At 40.8% G+C, this 24,031-nt stretch overlaps 3 protein-coding genes across 4 annotated transcripts in view; all 3 read right to left on the bottom strand.

Annotated features, from left to right (window-relative positions):
* LOC131394458 (olfactory receptor 7G1-like) overlaps positions 1-21,861 on the bottom strand; it is a 34,945-nt gene extending 13,084 nt beyond the window's left edge. The window contains exon 1 of the mRNA XM_058525831.1: positions 21,801-21,861. The gene's annotated coding sequence lies outside the window, so the exon portion shown is untranslated. The remainder of the gene's footprint in view (positions 1-21,800) is intronic.
* Positions 1,025-21,861, bottom strand: LOC131394452 (olfactory receptor 7G3-like). Of its 2 annotated transcripts, none has more exons than XM_058525824.1 (2): positions 21,801-21,861; positions 1,025-3,224 (listed from the first exon to the last, which is right to left on the bottom strand). In XM_058525824.1, exon 2 carries the CDS (start codon positions 3,209-3,211, stop codon positions 2,273-2,275), a length of 939 nt encoding a protein of 312 aa, XP_058381807.1. In that variant the 5' UTR covers positions 3,212-3,224; positions 21,801-21,861; the 3' UTR covers positions 1,025-2,272. The 2 variants fall into 2 exon arrangements, with proteins under 2 accessions (XP_058381807.1, XP_058381806.1); XM_058525823.1 differs by lacking the exon at positions 21,801-21,861 and adding an exon at positions 11,132-11,530.
* Positions 11,847-21,900, bottom strand: LOC131394209 (zinc finger protein OZF-like). The gene is made up of 5 exons (XM_058525436.1): positions 21,801-21,900; positions 14,749-14,844; positions 14,052-14,134; positions 12,086-13,326; positions 11,847-11,976 (listed from the first exon to the last, which is right to left on the bottom strand). Exons 1-5 carry the CDS (start codon positions 21,898-21,900, stop codon positions 11,847-11,849), a joined length of 1,650 nt encoding a protein of 549 aa, XP_058381419.1.
* Positions 21,901-24,031: the final 2,131 nt, after the last annotated feature.

The raw sequence follows: 24,031 nt of genomic DNA, 5'->3' as shown, positions 1-24,031 counted from the left end.
ATCCTTAAGAGGAGGAGAGGGACTGAATGAAGCACCGGGCTCCTGGGCAAGAGGAATCATCTCTGGGAAGAGACTCAGGTGTACTGTTTCTTTACTGGGAAAAATCTATTGAATGAGGTGGTCACAGACAGGCTCTTTCAAGTCTCTGTATCCCTTGAGAATCAATATCCGAAGCTTCTCATTAGCCAATTTTATTGTCATTCTGATCCCAGAGCTGTGCAAATCCTTAAAGACCAAAACTATAGAATGGGGGAATTCAGGATGGTTGATTCCCTGATGCTATGAGGCCAAGTTTTCACCTTCACTTCTCCACCTGTTTCTGCTCACGTCTTTCACAGACCTTGCAAATGTGGACCCACTACCCTTCTCTAATCGGATTCCAGTATTATTTTTTTAGGTACAACCAATGACATATCTATGTAATCAATGATGTCAGGAAGCCTGATTGTTATTGCATATATATATTTTTTCAGCCATAAGGAGGAATAAAAGTCTGACACATGGATGAACCTTGAAAACATTATGCTTAGTGAAACAAGCTGAAAAAGGACACATATTGTATGATTTCAGTTGTAAGATACCCTAGAATAGGTAAATTCATAAAGACAGAAAGTAGAATGGTGGTTACCAGGGGAGCGGGAGAGAAGGATTGATTTTTGAGTGTGCTAGAATATATTAATAGTTGTTTATGTCTGTAATGAGTAATAAATCACACTGATATTGATGGTGTGAGCAAGGTCACATATGAACATATTTCTTGGGAAGTTGATTTACTCTACTTTTCTTGTTATATTGAAAGAACAACTCTGAATTTTCATTCTTGAGTCACTTGTTTTAGCAGCTTATTTTTAAATGCTTGTATGTCTCAGTCTTTATCTTTTGCATCGCGCTTACTCTCTTAAGAAATGCTTGACTGGGCCGGCCCCGTGGCTTAGCGGTTGAGTGCTCGCACTCTGCTGCGGGCGGCCCGGGTTCGGATCCCAGGCGTGCACCGATGCACCACTTCTCCGGCCATGCTGTGGCCGCATCCCACATACAGCAACTAGAAGGATGTGCAGCTATGACATACAACTATCTACTGGGGCTTTGGGGGAAAATTAATTAATTAATTAATTAATTTAAAAAAAAAAGAAATGCTTGACTCCTCTGAGGCCATAAAAATATTTTCATATATTGTCTTCTGAAACAGTTAATCATTTCAACTTTTGTGTTTAACACTTTGGTATGCTGGAATGATATTTGTTTGTTTTTGATCTAGAAAGCAAAATATTATTTGTCATTTTCAATTCCTTTTTTGAGAGTTTTTTTTATAGTGGTAAAATATATATAAAATAAAATTTACTATTTCAGCCATTTTAAGAACGTGGCATTAAAAGCATTCACAATGTTTAATGACCATCACCACTATCTATTTTCTGAACTTTTTCATCATCCCAAATAGAAACTCTGTACCCATGAAATAATGACTCCCCATTTCATTCTCTTCCCAGAGATTTCAGAAGGAACCCAATACTTTGACTTCAGCCCAATGTAGCAGTCTTCAGACTTCTGACCTCCAAGACTACAAGAGAATACGTTTGTGTTGTTTTAAGCTACTAAGTTTGTAGTAAAGCATTACAATGACAATCAGACACTAAAACAGACACATGTCCCAATTCAGGCTGAGGATAAAAATAATGGCTCTGGATGTCTGTTTGTAAAGATTACGTCTGCATTGCAAAGAGATCCAAGAAGAAGCAGTCAGTTTTCTATTTCTGGTTATTGTGTCTGGAGTGTCCCTGCACTGCTGCTTGCGTTGGTGACCATCAGGACAACAGCCTTAGGAAGAAGCTAAAATATGGCAAAATGAAATGCAGCCCTGTGGTTCTGTGCCTGGGCCTACTCAATCTCCTAACAATGGAAAGATGATCATTGTTTTTATCATTAGACGCTATTGGCATCGAGACTTTTGCATTATTACTGCTGAAGGCATGCATCCTCACTGATAAAGTTGAAGGATCTCAAATATTCCCAAAATGTAAAGTAATATAACTATGCCAATTTTATAGATGACGAAACTGAGCTTAGAGAGTTGGAATAAATTGTCAAAGGCCACATAGCTATGGTTTAGCAGAGGTAGGATTCAAACCCAGTTGGTCTGATTCCAAAATTCTCACTCTTAACCATTTGATCTCTGGTCACGTGTATTTAAAGAAGTCGTGCTTTCTGGATCGCTCATGATTTACTTCTCTCTGTCATGTTCCTGCAGCGTAAGCCCAAAGCAATTGACACATCAATGGAAAGATGATATTCTAGTGATGAGTTTCCTCAAAGCCTCCATCACGTCTTTGTTCCTCAGACTGTAGATAAAGGGGTTCATCATAGGAGTGACCACCGTGTACATTACTGAGACTATTGCACTCTTCCTGGAGGAGCGAGTAGCTTCAGAACTAAGGTACACCCCAAAACCTGTCCCATAGAACAAGGTAACAACTATTAAGTGTGACCCACAGATGGAAAATGCCTTATACTTTCCACCAGCTGATGGGATTTTTAGGATAGAGGAGACAATTTGAGTATAAGAGAAACTTATTCCAGAGAGAGGAACAACACCCAACAGACTGGTCACTAAATACACAAGGATGTTATTGATGAGGGTATCAGAACAGGCGAGCTTGAGAATATGAGTTAGTTCACAGAAAAAGTGAGGAATGTTGAGGTCTGTGCAGAAGGACAGCTGCAGTGCCTTCAATGTATGGACCAGGGCATCCAGAATACTAATAAAGAAGGACAGCAGAACCAGAAGCCCACAGAATTTGGAGTTCATGATAACATTGTACCTCAGTGGGTGACAGATGGCCACAAATCGATCACAGGCCATCATTACGAGAATTCCATTTTCCAATCCAGCAAAAGTCAGGACAAAGCAGATCTGGGTGAGGCAGCCCATGTAACTGATGGATTTGCTCTGTGTCTGGATGTTCACGAGCATCTTTGGGATCGTGGTCATGGTAAAACAGATGTCAATGAAAGACAGATTAGAGAGGAAGAAGTACATGGGGGTGTGGAGGTGGGCATCAGAGATAATGGCCAGCATGATGAGCAGGTTACCAAGCACAGTGACCAGGTACATGGACAGGAACAGGCAGAACAGGAGAGGCTGCAGTTCTGAATCCTCTGACAGTCCCAGGAGGAGGAATTCTGCAGTCTCAGAGAGGTTTCCTGATTTCATGTTGTTGATGGTCCTGATAGAAAAGATGAAGGTGACAAGAAAACAAACCTTAAGAGAATCTTCCTGAATCCTGTCTATATTTTGAAATCAAATCAGTTATAAATCTTTCCTCCTGCTGCCCTCACTTCTCTCCTTCCCTCTCCCTTTATGGCTTTACGTTCCCACAATACTTCCCCCTGCACCACCTCCTATCCCAAGTTTTTATTTTCCACCTATTCTTTGTCAAGTAGAGGGACTTACTGAGAAGAAAATAGGAGAGAAACACCATCTTCTCCCTTAAGATGCTTCCAAGCAAATAATAATTCCAAAATAAAATTATTAAATCTGATTTCTAGAATCCAGTTTGGGAAAATGCAGCCAGTGGGCAAAATCCTGCCTGCTGTTTCTTTTGGTAAATAAAGGTTTACTGAAACACAGCCATTCATTTATGTATTGACCATGGCGGCTTGCGTGCTACAACATCCGAGTTGAATACTTGTGACAGAGGCCATATGGCCCACAAAACCTAAAATATTTACTTTCCGGCTCTTTACTAAAAAAGTCCACCTCCCTCTAGTCTATAAGCCTAATTAAATTTAGATTCAATTTTTGGCAAACATCCTTACGTATTTTCATGAGGAAGCACATACTGTCTGTCTTGCTTCTGGCAATTATTGCCTGGATCCATTAATTCATCAGGAGTTACAAAATGCTGACATCCTAATTCTCTCTTCATTTGTTGGTTGAAATACTTCCATATAAAGGAACTTTCCCTAATCAAATAGGTGGTCATTCTGACATAGAGTTCTTATAAGAAAGGCAGAATACATCTTTTTTTTTTTTTTTTGGTGAAGAAGATCAGCCCTGAGCTAATATCCATGCCAATCCTCCTCTTTTCACTGAGGAAGACTGGCCCTGGGCTAACATCCGTGCCCATCGTCCTCCACTTTATATGCGACACAGCCACAGCATGGCCTGACAAGCTGTGCGTCGGTGTGCGCCCGGGATCTGAACCCGGGCCACCAGTAGCAGAGAGCACGCACTTAACCGCTACGCCACAGGGCCAACCCCAAGAATACATCTTGATTGCTGTATTAATCACTTTTTAAGATAAGACATTTATTTTCAGCATTATCCAAAGACGAACATTATGTGATCGTGAACTACCGGATTTTAAATGTATTTGATATATTTCAACACATTGCAGTTATTATTCAGATTGATTCTCAAATTGCCCCATCTTTGGCCAGTGAAAGCCTCCTCACCTTGCCTCCTGAGCCCTTGTGAAGTGAACCTAGCACTCTCATATCTCTCTTAACTTGGGCATGAAAGATTGTCTATGCCCATCAATGCCTTGGTCTTCAGTCTCCTGTGTTCCCATGTTCCCACATAGTGTGTATTGGCTGACACCACCAAAACAGGGCACATCTGCAGGACCTGAGATCAATCAAGATTAGAAAATGCTGCCTGGAGCAGGCCCCGTGGCTTAGCGGTTAAGTGCGCGCGCTCCGCCGCTGGCGGCCTGGGTTCGGATCCCGGGCGCGCACCGACGCACTGCTTCTCTGGCCATGCTGAGGCCGTATCCCACGTACAGCAACTAGAAGGATGTGCAACTATGACATACAACTATCTACTGGGGCTTTGGGGGGAAAAATAAATAAATAAAATTGAAAAAAAAAAAGAAAGAAAGAAAATGCTGCCTGACCAAATGAAGGCTTGCATGAATCTGTCATGCATCAAATATATGTGAATTATTTTAACAGACACTGGGCACAGGTGTCCTTCTCCACAGTCACTTGCATGAATCTGTCATGCATCAAATATATGTGAATTATTTTAACAGACACTGGGCACAGGTGTCCTTCTCCACAGTCACTTAGGAACCCAGCCTGATAGGGGCTCCACAGTCTTATATCTGTATCATTTGGAATATGTGGCCCTTTCATGACAAACGTGGTGGATTTAAAATATGCCCACAAATTCTTTGATGCTTTCCATTAAGGAGAGAGATAAGTATACTGGGAAAACTCTTTATTATTTGAAGGCTAAAATGTCCTTCTCTGAAACTAGAGTGAAGCATTTCTCTTCCATAACAGAATAGTGTGAGAGAGGGCCGGCCCCGTGGCTTAGCGGTTAAGTGCGCACGCTCTGCTGCTGGCGACCTGGGTTCGGATCCGGGGCGGGCACCGACGCACCGCTTCTCTGGCCATGCTGACGCCGTGTCCCACGTACAGCAACTAGAAGGATGTGCATCTATGACATACAACTATCTACTGGGGCTTTGGGGGGAAAAATAAAGAAAGAAAGAAAGAAAGAAAGAAAGAAAGAATAGTGTGAGAGAGAATAACGTATAAGGAGTCTTAAGCAAATAAAATAACAATATTTAAGTGTGACGTCTTCAGAGTCCTAGACAGAAAGTATCTCTTAATTAGCTACCCCTGCAATCCAGCCCACTTAACAGCAGCCCCAGAATGGCTGCTGAAGAGATAGAAGGGAAATAGAAGCTAATACACTTGGATAATTATGCTTTCAGGGTAATGATGGGACTTACAAGAATAAATGCAAAATGTTAGGCATAGTATGTGCAAATGGTAAAACTTCATTTTATCTAATTATCTTTTTGTGTAGGAGAGAAAATAAGACACTCAGTTTTCGAAATTCCTTACCTTTTCCTCAGTAATTTCTAAAATAAACACACATGCCTTTTTCTGCTTAGCAGTCTTTGACCACATGAATGGAGGTTAAAAAAAGGGAGGGATAATTAACTGCAAAAATATTTAAATATTAATGGGAGTCATTACACTTAATCTCCATGCACAGAATAGTCTAGATAGATCTGTTTGCCCTTTTCTTTACTTCCTTCATAGATATCTCATCAGTGTCTTTCTTTCCCATCAGGTTTTCTTTCTTATTGCAATTTCTAAAAATGAAAATTAAGCCCTCTTTACTTGGTAGCATAGGTCCCTCCCTTTATTTTTAATTGTCTTAACCCATGTCTTTCATTTGTACCATAGATAATATTAAAAATTGTTTATTTCAAAAGTTCTCATCACAAGAAAGAAAAATGTTTAACTATGAGTGGTAATGGATGTCAACTGACCTTGTTCTGTCATTTTGCAATATATACGTATTTCAAACCATTATGTTGTACACTGAAAACTAATACAATGTTATATACCAATTATGTCTCAATCTAAAAAGAAGAAAAAAAGAAAATGTAGAGTAAGTTATCCATCAGATCCTCCCTCCACTTATTCCTCGTTCAGCCACCTCAGTCCCTGGTTCAGGTGAGGACCCCCCTGGGGTCCAATTCAGGACCAACTCCAGGCCTCTCCTATCCCCTGTCTTATCCAGATTCCTAAGAAATTAGAGATCCTGGAGCACCCAAAAGAGACAAAAGATTGGCGTGTACTGGCAGTGTCCAAGCATCTGCCTACTGTTCTTATGAACTAATGAGTTAAAGTCACTTCTGTAATGGCATCTCAGTCAAATACATCATAGATTCACATGTGTACTATAGTTGAACGGTGCAGTGATTCCACCAAAGCCAAGCCCTTTGCTTCATAAATTGAGGCCGTGAGCAGGAAGTTGACTCTTTCCTGCAGAAAGACAAGTGATGATGAAAACATCAACCATATGGGGATAAGACTTGAACTCAGACACTCCTTAGTTCAATTATGAATCCTCCAATTGTGACACCAATCTGTGACTTGGGAAGATCTCTGAACCTCCCTGAACAGATTCAATTTTCTCCTTTATATTGGGAACTACTACAAAATTGTACAAGGGTGTTGCAGGGATGAGAAATGAGTAGATGAAAAGCATCAAGCACCAGCACTCAGCACATGGGACCCTGCAATGACTTCTATCATTTTCAGTTTTAGCCGTGGACAAGTCTTGATGCCTAGAAGGAAACTTGAGGGTGAGACTGGGTGAAAGAGGAAGGAGGGAAAAAAGAGGGAGGGCACTCCAAGAATAATGTCTCAGGGCTGAGAAAGGAGGGATGTGCTCAAATCCCCACTGGGAGCCCTCTCAGTGTATTGAGGTAGAGGAGGAAATAATCTAAATAAACATCAGGATGAGAATACATACACAAGTTAAGGTATACCCATGTTATGCCATGTTATGCTAATACTATTTTAATACTATTTCATCCTTAATTTTTTAAATGTTCATCATAATTTTTTTAAATATTCAAAATCAAAATAGTTATATTAGTTCTAGATGTATAAAATTAAACTGAGAAATTATTAAAGGAGAAAAGCAACTTACACAATGAAAGCTATAGTATGGTGAAATTTATGTAAATTGAAAATAATTGTTTATTTTTATAATGTTTTATAACGTTATATTTCAAGCATCCAAAAAAGTACAAAGAATGACAATGAATGGGGCTTAAACCCACCAGCCAGCATGATCAAATTCAAATTCAAATATTGTGTTACACTTCATTTTTTTTTTTTTAATAAAGATCTTCTTAAAGCCCAAGTGTATTCTTGCACAATCAATGCTGACCTTCCCTCCCAAGGTGTAACCATGACACCAAACTTCACATGTATCAATTGCCTACAGTTGTTTTATATCAGTTATGATGTATCTATAAACATTCTGTTTAGGGCCTGCCTGGTGACACAAGCGGTTAAGTGTGTGCGCTCTGCTGCGGCGGCCCAGGGTTCGCTGGTTCGGATCCCGGGTGCGCACTGACGCACCGCTTGGCAAGCCATGCTGTGGCAGCCTTCCATATAAAGTGGAGGAAAATGGGCACGGATGTTAGCCCACAGCCAGTCTTCCTCAGAAAAAAGAGGAGGATTGGCAGATGTTAGCTCAGGGCCGATCTTCCTCACAAAAAAAAAAAAAAACACATTCTCTTTATGTTATATATTACATGTTCATATTTGTATACATGGTATCTTATTACATATTTAATTCAGCAACTTTGTTTTTGCCTTCACAGTGTTTCTTCTATTTATCAAGATTGGTAAAGCAGGTCAGGTTCATTAATTTTAACATATAGTCTCACATCAATAATCATTTAGGGGGGCCGCCTTGTGGCACAAGCGCTTAAGCGTGTGCACTTCAATTCGGTGGTCCAGGGTTCCCAGGTTCGGATCCCGGGTGCGCACCAACACACTACTTATCAGGCCATGCTGTGGCGGCGTCCCATGTAAAGTGGAGGAAGATGGGCACAGATGTTAGCCCAGGGCCAGTCTTCCTCAGCAAAAAAAAGAGGAGGATTGGCAGCGGATGTTAGCTCAGGGCTGATCTTCCTCAGGAAAAAAAAAAATAATCATTTGGGTTCGATATGATTTCTTTCTTCTATAGTAGAGAAGTGTTTATAGAGACACATTCACATGTAATAGTGTTAAACTAAGCATGGCAAATACCCACCAAACTCCAGAGTGGTAAAACTCTGGGAAAGTAAAGAGAGAAATAATAATAAAGAGGACTTCATGTGTATGTGTGATACTTTATTAAGTTTAAAAGGCAAGGGGCTGGCCCGGTGGCGCAAGCGGTTAAGTGCGCGCGCTCCGCTGCGGCGGCCCGGGGTTCGCTGGTTCAGATCCCGGGCGCGCATCGACGCACCGCTTGGCAAGCCCTGCTGTGGCGGCGTCCCATATAAAGTGGAGGAAGATGGGCACAGATGTTAGCCCAGGGCCGTCTTCCTCAGCAAAAAAAGAGGAGGATTGGCGGATGTTAGCACAGGGCTGATCTCACCAAAAAAAAAAAAAAAAAAAAAGTTTAAAAGGCATCTGAAGCTAATATGGCAAAAAGTCAGCATTAATTTGGAAGGTGGTTGCATGGCTGTTTATTTTTCTACTGACTGTGCTGTTCTCATTGTTTAAAATATTTCATGATGTTTTGTTTTGGGGCTTTTAAACAAAGACTGGATAGCTGGACTAATGGGTCTCAACCTCCTCCCCCAGAGCCCTCACAGAAGAGAGATAGGGATGAGGCTTGATTTGTACTCTAAGGATGAAATATGGAACCAGGAATGGGAAAATTGAGAAGCCAAACTCACTCCCCTCCAGCCCCACTCACTGTCAAAAAAATGAGGGAAACCAGAGAACTGTAGAATATCTGTTCAATTTCTGAAGGGGCTAATTCATGCTCAGGTGGGTAAAGAGTCCCTAGAATTAAGAAGACAGACTAGAAGCCAGAAATAATGAAAGCTGATTGCAAATTGGATGAAAGAAAAGTAAATACATCAAGAAGAGGGTCAAAAATTAGTTTAGAATCTCACTTATAACTTAATCCCACTGAACATTCTCTTACCTCTTGGATGTCTTCTGGATAGGTTGGTTAAAAAAAAATGTTTAATTTCTCACAGAATTTATTAGGGCACCTCCAATTACCTTGGATCCATCAGTGAGTAATTTATCTTTCCTCTGGATATTGAAGTTTAAAGGTGGGAAATCTGGGGCCAGCCCGGTGGCGCAAGCGGTTAAGTGTGAGCGCTCCGCTGCGGCAGCCCGGGGTTTGCTGGTTCGGATCCCGGGCGTACACCAATGCACTGCTTGTCAAGCCATGCTGTGGCAGCATCCCATAGAAAGTGGAGGAAGGTGAGCAAGGATGTTAGCCCAGGGCCAGTCTTCCTCAGCAAAAAAAAAAAAAAAAAAAAAAAAAGAGGAAGATTGGCAGATGTTAGCACAGGGCTGATCTCCTCACAAAAAAAAAAAAAAAAAAAAAGATGGGAAATCTGTCCCCAGAAAGGGCGGATGGACCAAGTAAGGCAACTGGATTCTTGGGCAAGAGGGATCATCTCAGTTTAAGAGACTCAAGTGTGCTGTTTCCTGACCTGAATAGGGCTGTTGAGTGGAGTGGTCACAGGTAGACTATTTGCAGTCTCTGTGGCCCTAGGGGCTCAATATCCAAAGCTCCCCATTAGCTAAATGTATAGTGTCATTTCTTTCCCAAGGCAGCTCAAATCCTAAAGGAGCATAGCTCATAGAAGAGAACTCCTGGATGGTTGATTCCTGACCCTGAGAAGACGGGTTTAAGTCATTCTCTTCCCACACGTTTCTTCTCAACTCCAGGCAGGGAATCCCATCCTTGGATTTTTAGGTCTGACCTTAAGGGAACTGGTGGGCTTCTCCTTGGACCAAGTCTCAGATTTCTCTGAGTCAGAGATTATCACTAAAAGACTAGAGAACCAGAGTGGTGTTAAGTCCCCACAGAGTGGTGTTAAGAACCAGAGTGGTGTTAAGCCAGAGACTCAGGGATACAGAGAATATATCATAAGATCATCTCCACAAAGTCACCCCAAGAAATTTTTCTATTTTCTTAAAGTCCTTTTATGAATGAGGTTAGTACTATTGTAGGAAAGAGGTAGCATAGAAACCAATTTACTAGTTACCTGGGCAGGCTTTTACAGGTTGCCTAAAAAACAGACGTTAAAACCAACAATCTTAAAGAGATCACCAAAAAACCACAAACTGTAAAGGAAGCAATTGATAAATTGATGGCATTACCCTGGGAAACTCTGAGGGATATACAAGAATTCTCTGTACTGTTATTTCAACTTTTTATAAGTGTAAAGTAGTAGTTCAATAAAAAGTTAAAAATTTTGAACACAAAATAGAGTACTACTACATACTTGGCAAAATGGCCAAAATGAAAAAGACAATGTGAAATACTGGCAAGATAGTGGGAATGTAAATTGGTGCAACTTTGGAAAATTATTTGATAGCATTAAATAAATGTGACCATATGTATTCCCTATGACCCAGAAATTGCACTCCAAAATATATACTCAACAAAAACAAAGTTGAGCAAAAAAGCCAGGCACAAATGATTACACATGATTAAGTACAAGAATGCATGTAACTCTGTAAATATACTACAACCATTGAATTGTACACTTCAAATGAGTGAACTTTATGTTATGTGAATTATATCTCAGCAAAACTGTTAAAAATGCATATGATTCCATACAGTACTTACATTCTGGTGGTAGGAATCAGAGTGACTAGTTATTGAAAGGGAGCATTAAAGGATGATTCTTGGGTGCTGATAGTGTTCGATTTCTTGACCAGTGTGTGTAGTTCTTCATATAGATGTGTTCTATCGTGTAAAAATCCATGGAGTTGTACATTATTTTTACGTGTCCAAAATGCAAACAACAGAATGTGTTGCAAAAAGTACAGAATTCCAAGGATTTAACCATCCACAATCCTGGTGGGAAGATTCATTACAGACCTTGTATCAGGAAATGATAGATTAAGAGACATGAAATGTATAAGCATATAAATGATTTGTAAGCACAACTTAAAAGCTTTATCTAATAGGTAAAGATCTACTAAACACACATCCCTGTACCAAATAATAATTGTTTTCAACAACCTCCCTCCCACCACCACCACCACCACCACCACACACCCACACAAACACACACAAACACACTGAAAACACGGTGGCTTAAAACATTAGGTGTTTACTTTTCTCAAGTAACAAGTCTTGAAGATATTAAAAGTTTTTCCCTTCCATGTTGAGTTGTCACTTATCTTCTAATGGATGATGAATGAAAAAGGATTTCTCGTGGTCACTGCATTAACTTAGGTTTCTCCCACATATGTATCATTCACATTCTTTACATCCAGTTTTTCCCTTTGGTTAGCATTTGCTTCTTATGTCTTAAAGAATGAGAGTTCACTGGAAGCTATTCTACATGGATGTCATTAGAAGTTTTATCCAGCATGAGTTTTCTCATGATGCCGAAGGGATACGAGTTTACTGAAAGCTTGCCCACAGACATTGCATTTATAGGGTTTTTCTCCAGTATGTACTCTCTTGTGCACAGTAAGATTACTCCTTACACTGAAGGCTTTCCCACATTGATTACACTCATAGGGTTTCTCTCCAGTGTGAGTTCTTATGTGTATTGTAAGGGACACATGCCTCCTAAAGGCTTTTCCACACTCACTACACTTAAAGGGTTTCTTTTCTCTGGTATGACTTTTCATATGTCTCTTGTGAGATAAGAGACCACTGAAGACTTTCCCGCATTCCTTACATTCATATTCTTTCCTTCTCATGTGAATTTTCTTGTGCAAAATAAGGAAAGATTTCACCCTGAAGGCTTTTCCACATTGATTACATGTAAAGGGTTTTTCTCCCGTGTGAATTCTCACATGTTCTTTCAGGCATGTGTGATCCCTGAAGGCTTTTCCACAGTCATTGCACTTACAGGGTTTCTCGCCAGTATGAATTTTCTTGTGCACAATAAGATTAGAGCTCATCCTAAAAGTTTTTCCGCATTGATCGCACTTGTAAGGTTTCTCTCCGGTATGCATCCGCAGGTGTGTCTTAAGGGATGACTGACAACTTAGTACTTTTCCACAGTGGCTACATTCAATGGACTTCTTCTCTCTAGTGTGGATTCTCTCATGTCTTCTAAGGTATGGGAGAATGCTGAAGGTTTTCCCACAATCATCACATGCGTAGGGTTTCTCTCCAGTATGTATTGTCTTGTGCAGGGTAAGTGTAGAGCTCCTACTGAAGGTTTTGCTGCATTGATTACATTTGTAGAGTTTTTCTCTTAAATGAACTCCTTGATGTTGTCTGAGAAGTGAGCTATCTCTGAAGGTTTTTCCACAGTCATGACATTTATAAGGTTTCTCCCCAGTATGAATTCTTTTGTGCCGTGTAAGGTAAGAGGTTGAGCTGTAGGTTTTCCCACACTGATTACACTTAAAACGTTTTTCTCCAGTGTGGGTTCTCATGTGCAACTTCATGGATGAGTGGCTCTGTAATACTTTACCACACTGACTACATTCAAAAGATTTCTCTCTAATGTGAGTTTTTTCATGCTTCTCAAGGTATAAGGTTGAACTTAAGACTTTCCCACCGTCGCTGTATTCACAGGATTTCTCTCTTGTATATTGTCTCTTGTGCACAGCTAAGTAAGAGCTCCTGTTGAAGGCATTTTCATCTTTTCTACCTTCATAGGATTTTTCCCCATGAAGAATTCTCTCAGGTGGCTTAAGATGTGAACAATCTGTGAGAGCTTTCCCAGAGTCAAGGCATTGGTGGGGTTTCTCTCCAGGATGAATTCTCTGATTCTGAGTAATACTAGATTTCACGCTTAAGGTTTCAACGATTTCACTCCACTCCATAGGTTTGCCTTCATGAGTTTGCTCCTATTGATTAAAATATTGAATTATGATCACAAGATTTATCATATTCTTTATATTGATTGAGACTCTCCCTTCACATAAATTCTGACATGTCTAACAAGTACTTTATTAGCATTAGTTTACTTAACACTTTCTTAGTGAATATGCAGTTTCTGACTGAGTTTATCGGCTTGAATAAGCTGAGTGTTATACCAGATAGCTCCATCAGAGTCTCTTCAAACAGAGTTTTAACATATAATCGCTTTAGAATGAACTATATTTTAAGTATTTAATATCTAATCTCCTTTATGGGGCCGGCCCCGTGGCTTAGCAGTTAAGTACGCGTGCTCTGCTGCTGGCGGCCCGGGTTCGGATCCGGGGCGGGCACCAACGCACCGCTTCTCTGGCCATGCTGAGGCCGCGTCCCACATACGGCAACTAGAAGGATGTGCAGCTATGACATACAACTATCTACTGGGGCTTTGGGGCAAAAAATAAATAAACGTATAAAATTATAATCTCCATTATGAAAATATTTACTTTGGGGATTCTCCGTAACCATTTTTGGTGCTAGGTTGTGAGTTTCCTTCAAATTAATGATATTTAGAGAATCTCCTGCTTTCTGTTGGTGAAACCAATGTGTTATCACTTGCCTGAAATTACCCTATAGTTCATGTGCTCCTTTTCTATCAAATGGAGTTCTGGACTTCTAATATGGAGGACAAGAAATTATCCCATGTGAATCTTACCTCCTTCTTGACACTGAATGTTTCTTTCTCCACAATATCTTGTTTATGTTGTGATTGTTTGGTTTTCAGGAAAATCATCCCATCTGAACAAATTGGGGAAAAATAAGTTTTGGAAAAGACATGGTGACAATATGTTGACAAAAAGCAAGTAAAGCCCAAACCCAATCTGAAACAAATGGGAAACCTAACCAAATTGCTAGAGTAGGAAATGGTGGGATGACGGCAACAAAAAAAGTGAGGCCCATGTGGATTTCTCTTTAAATATTGACCCTAAACTTAGCAAGACAATGTGAAAGAAACATGCACCCACGATCAAAGGAATGACACTTACATGGTTTAGTATTTTATATAATTTACTAACGAATAGTTCTTTCATGATTGAAAATTATGTTGACAGGCAATGGCTATTATTATATATGCAAAATGGGGAGAATTAGACGATGATTCCAAATGTAAATATCAAAGAGCAAGACAGATCTTTCTCACAGAGCATGGGAAAGTATGAAATGATAGGTAAAAGGTGAAAGATTTGGGAAAGCTGAAACTACATGAGGAAGCTCACAAAAAATGGTTTCTGATTTCTCTTTAAATTTAGAGGGTATTTTTAAAAGTTTACTGATTGACGTTCCATAATGTACCTCCTCCTCACCCCAGCCAGATCTGATAGGCAAAACATTCATATATGTCTGGTGTTCACCTGAACAGGTGTCTTGGTGAATTCTTCTCTCCACTATCTGCATTTCATCTTTCTGCTCCATATGGGTGATCAGAGTGGGTTTTCTGAATTGAGGTCCTATAATGGGCAATGATAAACGTAAGAGGACCATGCAGTATACACAAAAACTACCACAAAACTATGGCAACACCTTGGTCTTTGAGGTTCTGAAGACAGGCAAGTGTGACTTTAGCAGCAGCAAAATGATGACAATTTCTAATAGAAAAAACAAAGTAAAGCATGTGTGAGCGTGAAAGATAACATGAGTGAAGTTATTTTAAAATAGCCAGAGCAGCCATTTCAGAGGAATTGCCTTGCATGTCTTGTTTTCTAAATCTTCCAAACTGGACCAAACAACCAACATTCCAAGAAGTCAGTAAGGACAAGAATACCCTGTCTGTAAAGACTGATGAAATTGGACTTTGCTGATGACCAAATCCCTAACCAACAAATGAAGTATAAGTCTAGCCTTTTGCCTGATGACCGAAACTCAAGCCAATCTGTGAAATGCAAACCTAGCCTTACTCATCTAGCACCAATAAACTCTTCTTTGATACAACCTACCTTATCTTCCTCTCTTTTTTCCCAATAAACACCCTGAGCCCCTCTCTTGTAATGGGGACACCACCTGGGTTTCTACCTGAATTGGTACTCCCTGCATTGCAATTCTTTGATCCCAATGAAGCGCTTTTCCTCTTAAACTGGTTTCTGTTTTTGCAGGTTGACAGGAGATCAACTTCCAGAATGACAGAATGACGACCTTGGTTAACTCATCCTCCAACTAAAACAACAATGATGGGCAAAACAACTAGAATCGATCCTTTCAGAACTCTGGAGATAAACAAAAGCCACAGAAAAAACGGAAAATAATTTCCAAGAGAAATTACTGAAACTTCATGAAAGATCAGGATCTGTGACATTTTAACTTGAGATTATTTCTATCCCTCCTCCATCTCCAGTTCTGTGGCATGTTAGCTAAAAACTACCAGCTTTGGAGTCAAGAGTGGTCTCATCTCTTTTGCAGGTCTCTTAAAAAAAAAATCCCCAGACCACATTCAGTATTTTTTTTACTAAACTTGCAACTCCCTAGAAAATCTGTCTCCTGGGGGTGTTACAGCTATTTGATTTGACTCAGATCTCATTTAGCAGAAAATAAGCCCCTCCCACAAGGCATTACCAAAGCAATAGCAACCTGCTAGCAACATAGCTAAATGCTTATAGGTATGATTTCACTTGGGGCAAACAAGAGGTTGGCTGGGAATTTGAATGGAAAACAGGAAGATCTAGACAATCAATGGGAATTTTGAAAATTTCCAACAAATTCCTGAGGATCTAAAAGTCTGTGTGCGTTAGCAAGGCTGTGCACATGCCCAGGAAAGATGTAGGCAAGTGATGGGGATCAGAATTGTCCATCTCAAAATATGCCTCTTTACCTTGATTACTTTCTGAAAGACACGTTGACACACACACACACACACCCCACAACTGCCTAAAAGGATTTAAGATAGAAGGCCTGTCCCCAGGACAGGCCATCACCATAGATACGTCTGGGTATGGATAGACTGGGAGGGTCCTTGGTAAGCCCATTCTTACCAAAGCTCTGAAAACCAAGTAAAAGTAGTAGTTACCCTTTGTAAGAGACATTTACATTTGTAAAGGAAATCTCCATTTGTAAAGATATCTCCCTCTCTGTAAGGGGAAGAATGTGTGTTGAGCTGTCTCTAGAAACTTAGTGCAGAAGGTGTGGACTTAAATCTGCATTAATAACCTTACTCTTGTTTACTGTGCTTTTCTGGTAATCTTCCATAGCTAATCCCCCATCCCCAACACCCTCCTTTGTCTTTAGCTGAATATTCTATTTAAGAGGAGAACCCGCAAGGGCCGGGCCAGTGGCATAGTAGTTAAGTTTGCATGCTCTGCTTTGGTGGCCCGGGGTTCACATGTTCGGATCCAAGGCATGGACCTACGCACCGTTTATCAAGCCATGCTGTGGCAGGCATCCCACATACAAAGTAGAGGAAGATGGGCACAGATGTTAGCCTAGGGCCAATCTTCCTCAGCAAAAAAAAAAAAAGGAGGATTGGCAACAGAGTTAGCTCAGGGCTAATCATCCTCCCAAAAAAAAAAGAGACCCTCCACCATTTTGTCGAGTTACCCAGTTTTTCCGGGTCTCTCCCATGTATACATGTTATGAAGCTTTGTTTGATTTTCTTCTGCTATTCTGTCTCATGTCAATTTAATTTGCAGCCCAGCCAGAAAGGACCCAAGGTGGATAGAGGATAGTCTTCCTCCCCCTCAAAGGGATAAGTCCTAAGTCACTCAGCTTTGATTGACTATTAGGCCCTGTCTAAGGAATTGAGAGCTAAACCTTATAAGTTGCCTGAAGCTTAAAGGCAGGAATTCTCACACAGATCACCTTGGCAAAGAGTGGAAGAGATGTAGGCAAGGCACTGAAGAAAACTTTTAACTCAAACCACTAGTGGACTACTAAATTATAATGACCAGGTAGTGACTCCTAGGAAGCCAGGCTTAAAAATAAAAACAAGAACTTAAAAAAAAAAAAGCTAGCAGAAAACTGTGGCTGCACACTGCAGAAAATACAGAATCTGTAGAATTCATTTAGAGAAGTCGCTAAACAAATAAGCACCAACAAGAAAACAAAAATTGGCAACAGTAAACCTTGATGGCAGAGGGATCCAATACCGGAGTTGTTAGAATACATTATCTAAAATGTCCAGTTTTTGGGGCCAGCCCGGTGGAGCAGCAGTTAAGTGCACACGCTCCGCTGTGGTGGCCTAGGGGTTCGCAGGTTTGGATCCTGGGTGCACACCGACGCACGGCTTCTTAAGCCATGCCGTGGCGGCGTCCCATATAAAGTGGAGGAAGGTGGGCACGGATGTTAGCCCAGGGCCAGTCTTCCTCAAGAAAAAAGTGGAGGATTGGCATTGGACGTTAGTTCAGGGCTAGTCCTCCTCACAAAAAAAATAAATAAATAAAATAAAATGTCCAGTTTTCAACAAAAAAATAGGAGACATGTAAAAAACACAGGAAAGTATATACCACATATACAAGGGGAAGAAAGGCAGCCAACAGAAAATATTCCTCAAGGGGTCCAGATTTTGGATTTAGTAGATAAAGATTTAAAATCATCTATTAGGAGCTGGCCTGGTGGCATAGTGGTTAAGTTTGTGTGCTCTGCTTTGGCAGCCCAGGGTTCACAGGTTCAGATCCTGGGCTCAGACATACACACCACTCATCAAGCCATGTTGTATGGGGCCAGCCCCATGGCGTAGCGGTTAAGTGTGCATGCTCCGCTGCTGGCGGCCTATGTTCGGATCCCAGGCACGCACCGACGCACCACTTGTCAGGCCATGCTATGGCGGCGTCCCATATAAAGAGGAGGAAGATGGGCACAGATGTTAGCCCAGGGCCAGTCTTCCTCAGCAAAAAGAGGAGGATTGGCATGGATTTTAGCTCAGGGCTGATCTTCCTCACCAAAAAAAAAAAAAAAAAAAAAGCCATGTTGTGGCAGCATTCCACATACAAAATAGAGGAAGATTGGCATAGATGTTAGCTCAGGAACAATCTTCCTGAAGAAAAACAGTAAAATAAAATCATCTAATATAATGGACAAAGACTGAAAACTTTCCCCAAAGATTGGAAACAAGAAGAGAATGTCCACTCTGGACATCTCCATTCAACATTATACTGGAGATTCTAGCCACTGCAGCTAGGCAAGCAAAAAGAAATAAAAGTCATACAGTTTGGAAAGAAGATAAACTATCTCTATTCACAGATGTCATGAGCTTATAAACAGAAAATCTGAAGGCATCCACAAAAAGCTATTAAAACTACCAACCAAGTTCAACAAAGTTGCAAAGTACAATATTATGCACAAACTATTAGTGGTATTTCTATACAAAGCAATGAACATACTGAAAACGAAGTTAAGAAAACAATTCATTTGACAATAGCATTAAAAAAAACAATAAATTTAACAAAAGAAGTGTAAGACTTAGATATTGAAAACTACAAAACACTGTTGACAGAATTTAAAGACCTCAATAAATGGAAAGACATCCCTTGTTCATAGATTGCAAAACTTAATATTAAGATGGCAATATTTTCCAGATTCATCTATACATTCAATGTGACCTTTACCAAAGTCCCACCTGGATTCTTTGCAGAAACTGACAAGTTGACCCCAAAATTCATATGAAAATGCAGGGAATCCGGAGTAGTCAAAACCGATTGAAAAAGAAAAACAAAGTTGGAGACCTCACACTTCCCAATTTCAAAACTTACCACACAAAGCTATAGCAATCAATAGCATGGTACTGGCCTAAGGATAGACATATATACCATTGGAATAGAATTGAGCATCCAGGAAAAAATACACAAATTGACTTTATAAAAATTAAAAACTTTTATGCTACAAATGACACCATCAAGAAAGTGAAAAGATGGGGCTGGCCAGGTGGCACAGAGGTGAAGTGCACACTCTGCTTCGGCAGTCTGGAGTTCGCTGATTTGGATCCCAGGTGCACACCAACGCACCGTTTATCAAGCCATGCTGTGGTGGTGTCTCATATACAGTAGAGGAAGATGGGCACAGATGTTAGCCCAGGGCCAATCTTCCTCAGCAAAAAAAATAAAAAAAAGAAGAGGACTGGCATCAGATGTTAGCTTAGGGCTGATGTTCCTTACAAAAAAAAAAAAAAAATGAAAAGGGAACACAGAATAAGAGAAAACATTTGCAAATCATATATCTGACAAAGAATTTGTATCCCAAATACATAAAGAACATTTTATAACTCAGTAGAAAAAAGAAAGACAATCCAATTTTTATTTTTTTTATTTATTTATTTTTTTTGTGAGGAAGATCAGCCCTGAGCTAACATCCATGCTAATCCTCCTCTTTTTGCTGAGGAAGACCGGCTCTGAGCTAACATCTCTTACCAATCCTCCTCCTTTTTTTTTCCCCAAAGCCCCAGTAGATAGCCATATGTCATAGTTGCACATCCTTCTAGTTGCCGTGTGTGGGACGTGGCCTCAGCATGGCCAGAGAAGCGGTGCGTCGGTGTGCGCCTGGGATCCAAACCCGGGCCGCCAGCAGTGGAGAGCTCGCACTTAACTGCCAAGCCACGGGGTCGGCCTACAAGCCAATTTTTTTTTTTTTTTTTTTTTTTGTGAGGGAGATCAGCCCTGAGCTAACATCCGTGCTAATCCTCCTCTTTTTGCTGAGGCAGACCGGCTCTGAGCTAACATCCATTGCCAATCCTCCTCCTTTTTCTGTCTTCCCCAAAGCCTCCCAGTAGACAGTTGTATGTCATAGTTGCACATCCTTCTAGTTGCTGTATGTGGGATGCGGCCTCAGCATGGCCAGAGAAGCGGTGGGTCAGTGCACGCCCGGGATCCGAATCCGGGCCACCAGTAGCGGAGTGTGTGCACCTAACCGCCAAGCCACCGGGCCGGCCCCTACAACCCAATTTTTAAATGGGTAAAGGGTTTATTTTTTTTTTTTTTTTTTTTTTGTGAGGAAGACCAGCCATGAGCTAACATCTACTGCCAATCCTCCTCCTTTTTTCCCCAAAGCCCCAGTAGATAGTTGTATGTCATAGCTGCACATCCTTCTAGTTGCTGTATGTGGGATGTGGCCTCAGCATGGTCGGAGAAGTGGTGCATCGGTGTGCACTCTGGATCCGAACCCGGGCCGCCGGTAGTGGAGCACACACTTAACCGCTAAGCCACAGGGCCGGCCCGGGGCAAAGGATTTAAATAGACATTTCTCAAAAGAAGATATACAACTGGCCAATAAACACATGAAAAGATGCTCAACATCATTAATCATTAGTGAAATGCAAATAAAACCACAATGAGATACCTTTTCACAGCCACTAGAATGGCTATAATTAAAAAGACAGGCAGCAGCTGGCCGGGTGGAGCAAGCGGTTAAGTGCGTGCACTCTGTCGTGACGGCCCGGGGTTCGCGAATTCAGATCCCGGGCGCGCACCGATGCACCGCTTTTTAAGCCATTTTGTGGCAGCGTCCCATATATGACACACCGCTTGTTAAGCCATGCTGTGGCAGTGTCGCATATAAAGTAGAGGAAGATGGGTATGGATGTTAGCCCAGGGCCAGTCTTCCTCAGCAAAAAAGATGAGGATTGGCATTGGATGTTAGCTCAGGGCTGGTCCTCCTCACACACACACAAAAAAAAGACAGGCAATAATAAGTGTTGATAAGAATGTGGAGAATTTGGAACCTTCATATATTGCTGGTGGGAATGTAAAATGATACAGTCAGTTTGGAAAACAGTTTAGCAGTTTGGAAAACAGTTTAGCAGTTCCTCAAAATATTAAGTATAGAGTTACCAAATGGCCCAGCAATTCCACTCTTAAGCACATACCTAAGATAATGAAAACATATGTCCACACAAAAACTTGTACATGAATGTTTGCAGCAGCATTATTCATAATAGCAAAAGTGTCAAAAATCCAACTATCCATCAACTGATGAATGGATAAACAAAATGTGGTTTTATCAGCACAAGAGAATATTATTCAGCAATAAATAGTAATTAAGTACTGATATGTGCTACAACATGGATGAACCTTGAAAGCATTATGCTAAGTAAAATAAGCCAATCACAAAAGACCACGTGTTATATGATTCCATTAATATGAACTGTTCAGAGCAGGCAAATCTATAGACATGGAAAGTAGATTAGTTGTTGCCAGCGGCTGTAGGCAGGGAGGAATGAAAATGTAGGCAGGGCAATGAGAATGTTATGTAATTAGATAGTGGTGTTGCTTGCATAACTCTGTGAATATACTAAAAAAAAAATTTGTTTTGTACACTTTAAATGGGTAAATTATGACATGTGAATTATATCTCAATACAGCTATATTTTTATTTTAAAGTAAAAATCTACAAAAACCCTAGGCTGTACCCCAAGGTGATTGGGGGTTACTTGTCCCAGAAATCCATGCACAAACTCAATAAATAAATGAAAGGATTATATCAGCCTTACCCAGTGAAGCCAAGTTTCTATAGTTCTCCAGCATCACATCTCTGTACAGTTTTCTCTGAGATGAATTCAGCAATGCCCATTCCTCTTGGGTGAAGTCCATGGCCACATCCTCAAATGTTATTGGGTTCTAAAATATCAACACATTCTGTCTCAACCAGGAATCAACGCCGCCAATGGTCCTGGCAAGAGGGTCGTGGTTGACAGAACTGAGGATGAAAGATCTGTTTCATAGTAATTTCAAGATTCTGAGGACTCTATTCATTTAACTCAGGATTCAGTTCTCAGAATCTTCCCTTCTCTATTCCTGCTCACTCGTTAAATGATCTCATCCAGTCTCAAGAATTTAAAGCATCTCTTAACACGTGATGAAATGTATCTCTCTACTTGTAGCCTGAGGTCTTTTACAGTCTTACTCTCTTCTATCTCCAAGATCCAACACAGACCTGAACACATTATAAGCAGAGAGAAATACTTGCTGAGTGAGTAAATTATTTCCTCAAAGTGATCACCCATTTTTTGAGGCTCAGACAGTCTTATATCTTTCTTTTACTTTCCCTAACAGCACTAAGCAGGAAGGATGGCTAAAAAAATTTGTAAATAGTAGGCTAGTGGAAGAATTTTTTTAGAAGTTCCTGAACCACCATCAGAGGTCTCAAGGCACAGGTTGGGTGGTGAGACTTCAGAGTACTAGAAGGAGACAGATTCACCCCAGGAATGTATTTTAGGAGAAAGAAAAAAAAATTTTGACTCACTTGTAACCCAGAGTGAAAGTTTTCCACCTCTGTAATCTTCTCATGGGCACAGGCAGTGTCCTGAGCAGGCAGAGCTAAGAGGAAAGGGTGACATGAGAGTCTAGGCAGATCCAATATTTTAACATTCACAAGCCTAGAGAAATTGCCCAACATCAATTGAGTCACACATACATGCACACAATGCATATTAGCCAGAGCAACCTGCCCCATTCAGCCAGAACATAGGGTACCTTGCTACTCATGAGGAATGGATACACAGTCTCAATTTTCTTAGCAATGAAATTGAAATTCAGAAAAGTGTACTTGTTATCTTTCCCAACTTTATAAAACAAGTGGATGGGATAACGAAGTGCCACTCATCAATTTTTTTTCCCCTCCCCACCATGCACACATGTGCTTCCTCCAAAATCGCAAAGGGCTTTGAATCAGACATGAGCAAATTCTGGGGCTCCAAGGGCTCACGGAGCTACACACCCACCTCCTCTCATTTCAGCCCCTCCTTCCCATTCTCCTCTGTGGCTACTCAGGTCTCTTCCTTTGTGCCCACTTTAAGGTGGTGAGATCACTTAATCCTGGTGAAGTGCATCTACCCCAGGAACTTACCAAATATAGTGGACAGATGTGTGGCTGCCATTTTGCAAGTCTGTGAGTAATACGCCTGGACAGCAACCAGGAGACCCAGGATGCTCCTGTTCTTGCTACTATCGTCCAAAACAAGCAGGGCTCTGAAATAAACATTAACAAGAGAAATCACAAGCTTTCCATTTTTCCTTTGCACTGAGGACAATTCCATCCTAGTGCATCCAGGATGTGTCCCTTTCAGATTGAAGCTGTCTTTGATCCTGGGTCTTTGCTTTGCATGCCATGTATAACCTCGAAGCAATACGGTGGGTGTTCTTGACCTTCCCCATCCCTAAGGTATATCCACCACATTATCAAACCACATCACCCACCACTTATCAAAAATCCCATCTCCACTGAGCAGTTGACTCACTTCTCATCTGAATTGGCACCAATTAAAGTCATTGGCACCTGACTGTCATGCTTCATTTTGACTCCCAGTCCTGCCTTGATTCAAGGTGATTCTATGTTCTTGGGCATAAACTAGCAAACATCCATGACTTCCTCATTTCAGCCACACACCTTGAACTTATCATCACCTGAGACTCTTCCCCTCTCCTAGGCAAAAAGACCAACATCCCAGTCTCTGAATGCAGTTGGTATACTTCCACCTTGTTCACTTTTTAACCTGTACTGAATCTGCTCTCCTACCCCAGAGACCTCCAAGCTGTCCATCCTCCCATTATATTGCTATTTATACTCACATTAGCTTGGCACTGCGTATGAAATGCCATGACCTATCATTTCAATAATATATTTTTCAAAAACCTCATATTCCTCTTTCTCTGTCCTATTATAACATCTGCCCTATATAATTCCAACCACCTGCTTATCCTGCCTGGGCAATTCCTACACAAC

Source organism: Diceros bicornis, chromosome 30 (genome assembly GCF_020826845.1).
Source record: "Diceros bicornis minor isolate mBicDic1 chromosome 30, mDicBic1.mat.cur, whole genome shotgun sequence".
NCBI lineage: Eukaryota > Metazoa > Chordata > Mammalia > Perissodactyla > Rhinocerotidae > Diceros > Diceros bicornis.
Note: the sequence above shows the minus strand (reverse complement) of the source record. Positions and strands in the feature narration are given on the sequence as shown.

What these genes read in the sequence shown, in the direction of transcription:
- LOC131394209 (XM_058525436.1), bottom strand. Translation starts at nt 21,900, where the DNA reads ATGGACTTCACCCAAGAGGAATGGGCATTGCTGAATTCATCTCAGAGA. An exon ending in TCACCAAGACACCTGTTCAG is followed by an intron (nt 14,135 to 14,748) that starts GTGAACACCAGA and finishes CAATTTGTTCAG; the next exon opens with ATGGGATGATTTTCCTGAAA. An exon ending in TGTGGAAAAGCCTTTAGGAG is followed by an intron (nt 11,977 to 12,085) that starts GCATGTGTCCCT and finishes ACTGTGCACAAG; the next exon opens with AGAGTACATACTGGAGAAAA.